The sequence below is a fragment of the Schistocerca cancellata genome, chromosome 3 (genome assembly GCF_023864275.1).
Source record: "Schistocerca cancellata isolate TAMUIC-IGC-003103 chromosome 3, iqSchCanc2.1, whole genome shotgun sequence".
Lineage (NCBI taxonomy): Eukaryota > Metazoa > Arthropoda > Insecta > Orthoptera > Acrididae > Schistocerca > Schistocerca cancellata.
The window spans coordinates 5,615,573-5,629,085 of NC_064628.1; the positions used below are offsets into that span (position 1 = coordinate 5,615,573).

At 43.5% G+C, this 13,513-nt stretch overlaps 1 protein-coding gene across 1 annotated transcript in view; it reads left to right on the forward strand.

The window, feature by feature from the left end:
* LOC126175257 (uncharacterized) overlaps positions 1-13,513 on the forward strand; it is a 189,573-nt gene that overhangs the window by 123,033 nt on the left and 53,027 nt on the right. The window contains exons 8-9 of the mRNA XM_049921899.1: positions 6,531-6,718; positions 13,287-13,410. Of these exons, the coding sequence (XP_049777856.1) occupies positions 6,531-6,718; positions 13,287-13,410 (312 nt within the window). The remainder of the gene's footprint in view (positions 1-6,530; positions 6,719-13,286; positions 13,411-13,513) is intronic.

Consider the following 13,513-nt stretch of genomic DNA (forward strand, 5'->3'; position numbering starts at 1 on the left):
GTAATTCAATGGGTTACTCTTATATAGGTCAAGAGAAAGCAGAGAAGTTCCAATTCATGCAGTAACTCGGTATTTATTTTATTTTTCAACTCGAAAGAATAAATACCACAGTTTTTGCACCAATGTAAGTTGTTATTCATAAAATGGGTAATCTTCAGAGATGAACTTTTTTATTACTTCATTTACATTGTTAGCAGCAATTGTCCGTCAAATATTTCAGTATTCCTTCAAGTCAGTAATTACCTTTTTCTTAATTACCCTGACTAAGGTAATTACTTTTTTAAAAAGCTAGACCTCACGATGGTCAATTTGATACCCCAATTTTCCATTTCCTTCTCTTCGTTTGGCTATGAAAATTCTGACAAAATCCTTTTATGTAGTGGCTAGGGAGTCTTGTTTTGTCTCTACCCAGAAATTTGTCCGAAAATTGTTACCTAAATAAGACAGTGCTTGATTGATTGCTTCATATCCATCCACGGCGTGTTTTCTGCCGCCAGTAAACCTGATTAATGCAGTTGCTGTACTGTAGTACAGGGTGAGCACAAAGTATTGCCCTGATTATAAAAATTTGTAACAGAATAACCGTTTGACATAATAAGTTCCATTTCATGCCGTTACATAGGTTCGTGTTAATAGTTTTTTTAAGACCACTTACGTTAGGAAACCTCATCGTGTGCTCCCTTGGTAGCTCGGAGTCCAGTTCCCGCTAGGTGTTTCGCAACATGTGTTCTCTCACAGTACCGACAGCAGCTTGTCTCCTAGCCTTCAGTTCGTCGGCGTCAGCAACTGGTGTGACGAAGACTCTGTCCTTGATATAGCCCCAGGAAAAAAAGCCAAGGGGCGTAATGTCTGGAAGGGGGAGTAATATCCAGATCGGTGGATTAGAAGGAACGGTCCAACACCCTGGCCACCCCACTCTCCAGACGTTACGGCCCTTCACTTTTTCTTCTGGGGCTATATGAAGGACAGAGTCTTCGTCACACCAGTTGGTGACGTCGAAGAACTTTGACAAAACACAGTATATACAGTTGCACACAGTAAATGGAATGACACCATTAATAAATATAGACTTCGATCAGAAATCGGTAGCCAAGGTAGAATATTCAAATTTTCTAGGTGTATGCATTGATGAGAGGTTGAACTGGAAAAAACACACTGAGGATGTGCTGAAACGTTTGAGTTCAGCTACTTATGCTATTAGGGTCATTGCAAATTTTGACGATATACATCTGAGTAAATTAGCTTACCACGCCTATTTTCATTTTCTGCTTTCGTATGGCATCATATTCTGGGGTAACTCATCATTGAGTAAAAGAGTGTTCATTGCACAAAAGCGTGTAATCAGAATAATTGCTGGAGCTCATCCAAGATCATCCTGCAGACACTTATTTAAAGAGGTAGAAATCTTCACTGTAGCCCCACAATATATATATTCACTTATGAAATTTGTTATTAACTATCCAAACGAATTCAGAAGTAATAGCAGTGTACATGGCTACAACCCTAGGAGAAAGGATGATCTTCACTACTGAAGGTTAAATCTAACTTTGACTCAGAAGAGGGTAAATCATGCTGCAACAAAAGTCTTTGGTCACTTACCTAATAGCATCAAAAGTCTGACAGATAGCCATATAGCATTTAAAAGGAAATTAAAAGAATTTCTTAATGGCAACTCCTTCTACTGATTAGATGAATTTTTGGACGTAGTAAGTGGGTAAGTGGAAGGCAACGGGAAACCACCACTGAACTATCCCAAGAAAACGCCATGGCTTCGCTCAGCTCAAAATGTTTCGGAGTTTCAAGTTCCCCAATCGGATCTCCGGGGGGAACCAGTTGGAGAGGAGCTTCACGAAGTGTAAGATGGTGCAAAGAGAAGCACTGCATAGGAACATGGAATGTAAGATCCATGTATCATGGAAAACTAGACATAGTGAAAAGAGAAATGGAGAAAATTAACATCGACATATTGGGAATAAGTGAAATGAGGTGGACTGGCATGGGAGAATTTGCTTCGGACGGCCATACGGTGTATTATTCTGGGCACGATAACAACAGAAGTAATGGAGTAGCCTTCATAGTTAGTGATAAAGTGAGAAAAGCTGTGATGGGATGCAAATATAAAAATGATACAATGATGTCCATCAGACTTCAAGGTCATCCCCCCAACATCACAGTAATTCAAGTTTATGCACCAACAACCGATGCTGAAAAGGAAATTATTGACCCGTTCTATGGAGATTTACAAGAAGTACTACTGTCAACACCAAAAAAGGATATCGTCTTCATAGTTGGAGATTGGAATGCAAAAGTGGGAAATGAAGCTGTAGAAGGTATAACAGGGAAATATGGTCTTGGTACAACAAATGAAGCTGGACAGAGACTTCTAGAATTCTGCCAAGAAAATTCATTAATAATTACTAATACACTGTTTCAACTACCAAAACGACGCCTATATACCTGGACTTCGCCAGATGGCCATCACCGGAACCAAATTGATTACATACTTTGTAATCAGAGGTGGAAGAGCGCGGTTCAGTCAGCTACAACAAGACCTGGGGCTGACTGCGGATCAGATCATGAGCTTCTGATTGCAAAATTTCGGCTGAAACTTCAGAATGTAGCAAAAAGTATCCCAACTTGCAGATACGACCTTAACTCTATACCCTCCGACTATGCTGTAGAGGTACAAAACAGATTTAATGTATTACAGCTGGAGGACAAAAACTCGCAAGAGATGTGGACACAAGTAGCTAATACTGTCAAGGAGGCCGCAGAGAAACACATTCCCAAGAAAAGGAACAGTAAGAAGGCTAGATGGCTATCAGTTGAGGCACTGAAAGTTGCAGAAGAACGAAGGAAAGCAAAAATCAAGGGAGATAGATCAGCTATGTTTGAATTAAATAAAGATTTTCAGAAATTAGCTAGAAGAGATAAAAATATATTCTTTAATGAACAGTGCAAGGAAGTTGAAGATAGTAACGTAATGGGGAAGACAAGAGATCCTTATAAGAAAATTAGAGAAATTAAAGGAAAATTCCAGGCAAAAATTGGAATGAAAAAGATAGAAACGGGAAAGACCTGAGTGAAGCAGAGGATGTTAAGGAAAGATGGGCAGGATATGTAGAAGACCTATACAAGAAAGAACTGCAACATGACAGGGCTCCTACTGCTGATGTTAATGTTAATTTAGAGCTAGAGCCAGATATTTTGGAGAGCGAAATCCAGTGGGCCCTTGAAAATATGGCTGATAACAAAACTAGTGGACATGATGAAATACCAGCAGAATTGTTTAAAGTCACTGGAAAGGATGCAGTGAAAGTGCTGCACTCAATATGTCAAAAAATATGGATCACGCAGCAGTGGCCAGAAGAATGGAAAAGATTAGTATTCATCCCCATTCCAAAGAAGAAAAGTTCTAAAGAATGCTCAGATTACCGAACAATCGCACTTATTTCACATGCTAGCAAAGTTATGTTGAAAATCTTACAAAATGGACTTCGCCAATATCTAGATCGAGAGCTACCAGAAGAACAAGCTGGATTTAGGAAAGGAAGAGGAACTTGAGATCAAATTGCTAACATTCGGTGGATTATGGAAAAAGCGAGAGAATTCCAGAAAGATGTGTAACTCTGCTTTATTGACTACGCCAAAGCCTTTGCCTGCGTCGATCACAACAAATTATGGATCGTACTGACAAACATGGGTGTACCAGATCACCTCATTCATCTGATACGGAGTTTATACCTTGACGGAGAAGCCACGGTGGGAACTATGTATGGAACAACGAAATGGATAAAGATTCAGAAAGGAGTCCGGCAAGGCTGCATACTGTCACCGTACTTATTCAATCTGTGTGCAGAACATCTCATGAGGAATGCGAGGCTAGATGAAGGAGAAACAGGAATTAAAATAGCTGGAATAAATGTAAACAACCTCAAGTACGAGGATGATACGATCCTGTAGGCAGAAAGTGAAGAAGAATTGAGAACACTCTTACTGAAGGTGAAAGACGAAAGTGAAAAGGCCGGTCTTATGCTGAATGTGAAGAAAACAAAAATTATGGCAACTACACCTACCAATTCGTGGGATATAGCAGGAGAAACCATGGAGGTAGTGACCACATTCAGTTATCTCGGTTCCCAGATCTCTGCTGACGGCGATTGCAGCCATGAAATCCGGAGACGCCTGTTGCTCGGTAGACAGGCGATGTCAAACCTTGACAAGGTTATAAGGTCCAGAGATATAACACTAGCAACAAAGATCCATATTGTGAGGGCTATGGTCTTTCCAGTTGTGATGTATGGATGTGAGACCTGGACCATTAGAAAGGCTGAACGGCGAAGAATTGACTCCTTCGAATTGTGGTGTTGGAGGAAACTTCTTAGAGTTCCATGGACTGCAAAGAGAACCAACAGATCAATATTGGAGCAAATAAAACCAGATTTCTCCCTGGAAGGTCTAATGTTAAAACAAAAGCTGACCTACTTTGGACACACAATGCGAAGGCATGCCTCGCTGGAAAAAACATTAATGCTGGGGAAGATTGAAGGAACTAGAAGAAGAGGACGTCAGAGGATGAGACGGATCGATGGCATCACAGAAGCAATGTGTTCCAACCTGGAAGGTCTACGGGAGAAAGTGCAAGACAGGAAAAAGTGGCGTGATTTGGTTCATGGGGTCACGAAGAGTCTGGAACCGACTAAACGAATAGAGAGAGAGAGAGAGAAGTGGGTAATTTCCAACCCCCCACCCCAAAAAAAAAATTAAAAATAAAAAAAAATAAAAAAAATATTGAGTCTCATGTAATATTTTGTGTAATGTAATATCTTGTATGGACACCTTTTATTAAGTTCAATAAGTAATGCAACACATTTTTTTTCTCGGCCAATTTTGGTTGAAAAAACCGGAAATTTCTTGTGGAATATTTTCAAACATTCCCGCTTCGTCTCGTATAGTTTCATTGACTTCCGACAGGTGGCAGCGCTGTACGGAGCTGTTAAAATGGCGTCTGTATCGGATGTGCGTTGCAAACAACGGGCAGTGATCGAGTTTCTTTTGGCGGAAAACCAGGGCATCTTAGATATTCATAGGCGCTTGCAGAATGTCTACGGTGATCTGGCAGTGGACAAAAGCACGGTGAGTCGTTGGGCAAAGCGTGTGTCATCATCGCCGCAAGGTCAAGCAAGACTGTCTGATCTCCCACGTGCGGGCCGGTCGTGCACAGCTGTGACTCCTGCAATGGCGGAGCGTGCGAACACACTCGTTCGAGATGATCGACGGATCACCATCAAACAACTCAGTGCTCAACTTGACATCTCTGTTGGTAGTGCTGTCACAATTGTTCACCAGTTGGGATATTCAAAGGTTTGTTCCCGCTGGGTCCCTCACTGTCTAACCGAACACCATAAAGAGCAAAGGAGAACCATCTGTGCGGAATTGCTTGCTCGTCATGTGGCTGAGGGTGACAATTTCTTGTCAAAGATCGTTACAGGCGATGAAACATGGGTTCATCACTTCGAACCTGAAACAAAACGGCAATGAATGGAGTGGCTCCACACCCACTCCCCTACCAAGAAAAAGTTTAAAGCCATACCCTCAGCCGGTAAAGTCACGGTTACAGTCTTCTGGGACGCTGAAGGGGTTATTCTGTTCGATGTCCTTCCGCATGGTCAAACGATCAACTCTGAAGTGTATTGTGCTACTCTTCAGAAATTGAAGAAACGACTTCAGCGTGTTCGTAGGCACAAAAATCTGTACGAACTTGTCCTTCTTCATGACAACGCAAGACCTCACACAATTCTTCGCACCCGAGAGGAGCTCACAAAACTTCAGTGGACTGTTCTTCCTCATGCACCCTACAGCCCCGATCTCGCACCGTCGGATTTCCATATGTTTGGCCCAATGAAGGACGCAATCCGTGGGAGGCACTACGCGGATGATGAAGAAGTTATTGATGCAGTACGACGTTGGCTCCGACATCGACCAGTGGAATGGTACCGTGCAGGCATACAGGCCCTCATTTCAAGGTGGCGTAAGGCCGTAGCATTGAATGGAGATTACGTTGAAAAATAGTGTTGTGTAGCTAAAAGATTGGGGAATAACCTGGTGTATTTCAATGCTGAATAAAACAACCCCTGTTTCAGAAAAAAAAAAAAATGTGTTGCATTACTTATTGAACTGCCCTCGTAATCTAATCTAATCTGAAGGCTAGGATACAAGCTGCTGTGGGTACTGTGACAGAACACATGATACGAAAAACCTGGCGGGAACTGGAATACCGCTCCGACATTCTCCGAGCTACCAAGGGAGCGCACGTTGAGGTTTACTAACGTAAGTGGTCTTAAAAAAGCTAGCAACACTGACCTATGTAACGGCATCGAACGTAGATTATTGTGTCAAACGGTTATTCTGTAATAAATTGTCATAATCCGGGAAAGACTCTGTGATCACCCTGTATTTGACAGGTGAGACACGGAAGGGACAGTGCCGCTGAGCGTGCGGTCAGTGTGAGGGGTGTGCGCGTGTTGCAGGGGAGCGCTACGACGTGGTGCTGGAGGCCTCGCAGCCGCCGGCCGCCTACTGGGTGCTCGTGCAGGGCCTGGGGCCGTGCGCGCCGCTGCGCCTCTACCAGCTGGCCACGCTGCAGTACGAGGGCGCCAGCTCCCGCCCTCTCACCAGGGACCCCGGCTACGCAGGGTTCGCCTCCGCCGATGCCTACGTGAGTACCTGCGCCTCGCCTGTCGTATACAGCGAATCGCAGTGCGCCATTCCCCTATACAATGATAAGCCAAAACGTGACCAGTTACCACCGCGACGGTGGATGTTGCCTGGTGGCGTTTCGTGCACATGACGCAGTAACAACAGTACGAGGTGCATTCAAGTTCTAAGGCCTTCGATCTTTTTTTCTAATTAACTACTCACCCGAAATCGATGAAACTGCCGTTACTTCACAACGTAATCACCCTGCAGACGTACACATTTTTCACAACGCTGACGCCACGATTCCGTGGCAGCGGCGAAGGCTTCTTTAGCAGTCTGTTTTGACCACTGGAAAATCGCTGAGGCAATAGCAGCACAGTTGGTGAATGTGCGGCCACGGAGAGTCTCTTTCGTTGTTGGAAAAAGCCAAAAGTCACTAGGAGCCAGGTCAGGTCAGTAGGGAGCATGAGGAGTCACTTCAAAGTTATTATCACAAAGAAACTGTTGTGTAACGTTAGCTCGATGTGCGGGTGCGTTGTCTCGGTGAAACAGCACACGCGCAGACCTTCCCGGACGTTTTTGTTGCAGTGCAGGAGGGAATTTGTTCTTCAAAACATTTTCGTAGGATGCACCTGTTACCGTAGTGCCCTATGGAACGCAATGGGTAAGGATTACGCCCTCGCTGTCCCAGAACATGGACACCATCATTTTTTCAGCACTGGCGGTTACCCGAAATTTCTTTGGTGGCGGTGAATCTGTGTGCTTCCATTGAGCTGACTGGCGCTTTGTTTCTGGATTGAAAAATGGCATCCACGTCTCATCCATTGTCACAACCGACGAACAGAAAGTCCCATTCGTGCTGTCGTTGCGCGTCAACATTGCTCGGCAACGTGCCACACGGGCTGCCGTGTGGTCGTCCCTCACCATTTGTGGCACCCACCTGGATGGCACTTTTCGCATTTTCAGGTCGTCATGCAGGATTGTGTGCACAGAACCCACAGAAATGCCAACTCTGGAGGCGATCTGTTCAACAGTCATTCGGCGATCCCCCAAAACAATGCTCTCCACTTTCTCGATCGTGTCGTCAGACCGGCTTGTGCGAGCCCGAGGTTGTTTCGGTTTGTTGTCACATGATGTTCTGCCTTCATTAAACTGTCGCACCCACGAACGCACTTTCGACACATCCATAACTCCATCACCACATGTCTCCTTCAACTGTCGATCAATTTCAATTGGTTTCACACCACGCAAATTCAGAAAATGAATGACTGCACGCTGTTCAAGTAAGGAAAACTTCGCCATTTTAAGTATTTAAAACAGTTCTCATTCTCGGCGCTGGCGGTAAAATTCCATCTGTCATACGGTGCTGCCGTCTCTGGGACGTATTGGCAATGAACGCGGCCTCATTTCAAAACAATGCGCATGTTTCTATCTCTTTCCAGTCCGGAGAAAAAAAATCGGAGTTCTTAGAACTTGAATGCACCTTGTATGTAAGTGTAGCAGGCACGGATGGGGTGTCACTCTACCGAAGGTGAGGGCTGAAAATGGGAAATCCACTGACAAGGGGAGGCCACGACGTTTGGAACGCGTATTTACTGCAAACTTCATACACTCGTAGTACTCCATGAGGACAACAAAATGTGTAAGCAGTAGCGCGTACTTCTCAAGCATTACTGAGAAAATCGCAATGTAACTTCAGTTGTCAAATATATATCTGTGCTTGTCATCACGGCACCTTTACAGCACAAGGGTACATGTAGGATATTCTACGTCTCGTTTTGTTGCCCTTCATAGCTAGCCATCCCGGGCTTATATTTCAGCAAGATAACGCCCACCGGCATGTGGCGAGAGTTTGTATTGCTTGTTTTCGCGCTTTCCAAACACTACCTTCGCCAGCAAGGTCGCCAGCAACTCTTCCCAGATGAGCACGTATCGACGACTAACGCGCCATTTCCATAGAATTTAGCACGATAACAGTGGGGAGGATATCTCACTGACTGAACCCTACCTTTGCCAGCAAGGTCGACAGCAAGATCTCACCCCGGTTGAGAACGTTTCGAGGATAATTGGAAGGGTCCTCCAACAGGCTCAGGATTTTGACGATCTAACGCGTTAACTATATCCATCACTGCCAAGCCGAATAACTCCTTGCATAAGGTGTAGCAGTGGAGCGATGCATTATTAACTTTGTAAGTAGGCTGTTTAGGTTTTTATGTTGGTAACGCCACGTAGCGCTCTGTGCGAAAATCGCTGACTGTACTCTGTGCAGTCTGTGGTTGGTTTGCATTGTTGGAATATTCGCTTGTGTAGTGTTGGGCAGTTGGATGTGAACAGTGCGTAGCATTGTGCAGTTGGAGGCGAGCCGCCAGCAGTGGAGGATGTGGGGAGAGGGATGGCGGAGTTTTGAGAGCGGATGATCTGGACGTGTGTCAGGCAGAAAAGGAAATTTGTAAAGATGGATATCATAAAGTTATACACATATTATGACTTTTCAAAGCTATTAAGGTAAATACATTGTTTGTTTCCTATGAAAATCTTCCATTTGCTAACTATACCTATCAGTAGTTAGTGGCTTCGGTAGGCAGAATCTTTTATTTAGCTGGCAGTATTGGCGCTCCCCGTATTGCAGTAGTTCGAGTTGCGAAGATTTTTGTGAGGTAAGTGATTCATGGAAAGTATAGGTTACTGTTAGTCAAGGCCATTCTTTTGTAGGGATTATTGAAAGTCAGATTGCGTTGCACTAAAAATATTGTGTGTCAGTTTAGTGATGATCGGAATAAGTAAAGAGAAAGCTGTTTGAGTATGCTGAGTTTTGCTCAGCTGTTTTAAAATCAAATAACGCTGGAGAGCTTCTGTAAAGTTTGGAAGGTAGGAGACGAGGTACTGGCAGATGTGAAGCTGTGAAGACGGGGCGTGAGTCGTGCTTGGGTAGTTCAGACGGTAGAGCACTAGCCCGCAAAAGGCAAAGGTCCTGAATTCGAGTCTCGGTGCGGCACACAGTTTTAATCTGCCAGGAAGTTTCAAAAAACGTAGAAGTTTACCAGCACAGTCATTTTTATTTTTTGAAGGGGAAAGTTTCAACTTGCTCAGTTCGTGAAGCTCATTCACTTGAATACATCATCCAATTTTTCAGAATTTTTTTAAAAAAAACGAGACGCGAACTGTTTTATAATCTACAGATAACACATATCTAAACAAAACTGTATCATTCTAGTTCCCAGTGAAGATGTCTTAAAGTAAAAAAAAGGCGAAACGCGTCTGGGGGTAATAAAATACAGTGTAGGAAGAAAAGGTGGTTTTTAATTACAAAACGGATATTGCAATCATTTGTTTGTCTGTACTTGTACATCACACCTACCGATTTGTGTCCCATCAGATAATCTGCGGTGCGTCGTTTTTCATTTTATTTATTTATTTATGCATTTATTTTACCTGGCAAGGTTAGGGCCTTCAGGCCCTCTCTTACACCTAAGCAGGCATACTCAGATTGAATGAATTTCAGTTTGTACAGAACATTATGGACATACCACGTGTTATACAATATTAATGTTAAAGAAAAAAATAGAGATTATAACAGTAGTACAAGGATAATTATAACAATAAAAAAATAATCGTAACAATCAAGAATAATAATAGTAATGACTATGTATATGAAAGTAAACATATTTTTCTTTTATGAGTGTCAGTCCTATTGCTAGTTGGGAATTTTATCGTTATGTTCTTGCAGCTTGTGAGTTATTCACATGGAGCAGAGACGTAAGACGATAGAATGGGGTGAAAGAGATATAGAAGAGGTAGCTAGGTTAGAGGAAGAGAAACAGAAAGGTAAAATTCGAAGCTATGATGGAGGGGAGAAAGAAAGAGATGAGAGGGGCACAACAATGGTGGCTATGCCGTCCCTAATATGTAAGTTTTGAGTTCCCTCTTGAATGTTGAGTGGTTCTGGATAAGACGCAGATCACAGGGTAGCGCGTTCCATAGTCGTATGGCTGAGATGGAGAATGACACGGAGAAAGATTTTTTGTTATGTAAATGTACAGCGAAGATGTTACACGTATCCGATCTGGTATTACGGTTATGGGATGATGATAGGTGTTAAATGTGAGAAGATAAGTATTGGGGACACCAGTGACGAAGAAATCGATGAAGTAAGCACATCGTGTGGAGATCGCGTGCCTTATGTGGGCGTATCCAACCTAGCTGGGAGTATGAAGGACTGATATGATCATACAACCGTATATTGCACACGTATCTAACGCAAGCATTCATCACTAGCTCGAGGCATCTCGAATTTTCACTGTTTGTGCCATGTTGAATTACATCACAGTAGTAAAGATAAGGCAAGACTAGTGTTTGGTCTAATTTTTGTTTAACATGGGTTGACAATATTTTTCTAAATTTTTGGACCGCATGTAGGGAGGAGAGCGATTTCCAGCAAGCTGTGACTGTTTGTTCTTCCCAATTTAGGTGTTTATCCAAGATTATTCAAAGGTCTTTTACTGTTTTTTGGTATGTTTGTTGGGTATCATTGAGGAGTATTTAAGGGACTGTTTCGCGAAAGTACCGGCTGATTAACTTTGGATGAGATATAAGAATGACCTGGGATTTCTTGGGGTTTACGTTTCAGACCTAGGTTCTGTGTCCATAGCGAAACAGAGCAACGATATGTGTTCATACTCTCTACTGTGTCAGTAATGTTCTTGGGGCTTGCACTTATGTACAGTTGGATGTCGTCGGCATGTAGATGGTAGTTGCAGGAGTGAATCACTGAAGAAATATCATTAATGTACAGTGAGAAGTCCCAATGGGGCACTCCCCAAGGGTCGGTGCTGGGGCCACTGATGTTTCTTATTTATATAAATGATATGCCTTCTAGTATTACAGGTGATTCAAAAATATTTCTGTTTGCTGATGACACTAGCTTGGTAGTGAAGGATCTTGTGTGTAATATTGAAACATTATCAAATAATCTAGTTCATTAAATAAGCTCGTGGCTTGTGGAAAATAATTTGATGCTAAATCACAGTAAGACTCAGTTTTTACAGTTTCTAGCTCACAATTGAACAAGAACCGATATTTTGATCAGACAGAATGGGCATAATATAAGCGAGACGGAACAGTTCAAATTCTTAGGCGTTCGGATAGATAGTAAGCTGTTGTGGAAAGCCCATGTTCAGGATCTTGTTCAGAAACTAAATGCTGCTTTATTTACCATTGCCGGCCACGGTGGTCTAGCGGTTCTAAGCGCTCAGTCCAGAACCACGCGACTGCTATGCTCGCAGGTTCGAATCCCGCCTCGGGCATGGATGTGTGTGATGTCCTTAGGTTAGTTAGCTTTAAGTAGTTCTAAGTTCTAGGGGACTGATGACCACAGATGTTGAGTCCCATAGTGCTCAGAGCCATTTGAACCATTTTTTTATTTACCATTAGAACAGTATCTGAAATAAGTAACAGTTCACCACGAAAGGTAGTCTACTTCGCATATTTTCATACGCTTGTGTCCTATGGTATTATTTTTTGGGGTAATCCTTCTGAGTCAAAAAGGGTATTTTTGGCTCAAAAACGGGCTGTTCGAGCTATATGTGGTGTAAGTTCGAGGACCTCTTGTCGACCCCTATTCAATAGTCTGGGAATTCTGACATTGCTCTCACAGTACATATTTTCTTTAATGTCGTTTGTTGTTAGCAATATTCCCAAGAGTTAGCAGCTTTCACTCAGTTAATACTAGGCAGAAATCAAATCTGCATGTGGAATGCACTTCCTTGACTCTTGTGCAGAAGGGAGTACTCTGCTGCATCCATTTTCAATAAGCTGCCACAAGATCTCAAAAATCTTACCAGTAGCCCGAACGCTTTTAAGTCCAAACTGAAGAGTTTCCTCACGGCTCACTCTATTCTGTCGAGGAGGTCCTGGAAGAGCTGAAAAATTAAGCAAATTCCAGTGTTACATTGTTGATTTTCTTTATTTAAACTTACGACTTGTCACCTGAATATGTTTCTTATATTCCATTTTATCTGTTTCTACTATCGTGTTATAATTTCATGTATTAAGCCGTTGCGTGACCATGGAGACTCCTCCTTAATTTCGTCCGACGGAACAATAAATAAATAAAATAATGGACAAAGGACGGAGCCTTGGGGAACTCCAGAGCGCACGTTTTTCCACGATGACTTCTCCGACCCACAAATGACTTGTTCACTTCTGGTTTTGAGGTGGCTGTCGAACCAGTGTATTGCGCTGTTTGAGAAATTCAGCTGTTTCATTTTAATTAGTAATATTTCAAAGTCAAATGTATCAAAAAGCCTTGCTAAAGTCAAGCAGTGTTAGGATGGTAGCTTCACGTTTGTCCATAGCATGTTTACTTTGATTAATCTAGTTGCTGTACTTTGGTGCTTTTGGAAGCTTGACTGATATTTATCGTGGGTGTTATGAGTTTTGGTCTTTGAGTGTAATTTGTTTCTGTCGACTTTATCAAAAGCTTCTTCGAAGTCGACGTGTGTGGTGTTGTTGGTTGCCGGCAGGACCTGAACCCGCTGCACGGTGCGTGCGGCCGCGGGCTGTGCGTGAGCGCGCTGCGTGCGGCGGAGGCGGCGCCGGCACGCATGCGGCCCTTCGACACGCCCCCGCACCTGCGGCTCGCCGTCTCCTTCGGCTTCCACTTCTTCTCGGCGGGCCGGCTGTTCGCGCCGGGCGTCTACCGCCGCTACTTCCGTGAGTCGGCTCGGCGCCTCCATTACGCTCCTAATGTGACGGCGGCAGCCCGTCATTAGCGTCGGCGGCGAAGGCGGAGCGCTGACCCGCGCCTCAGCCATCC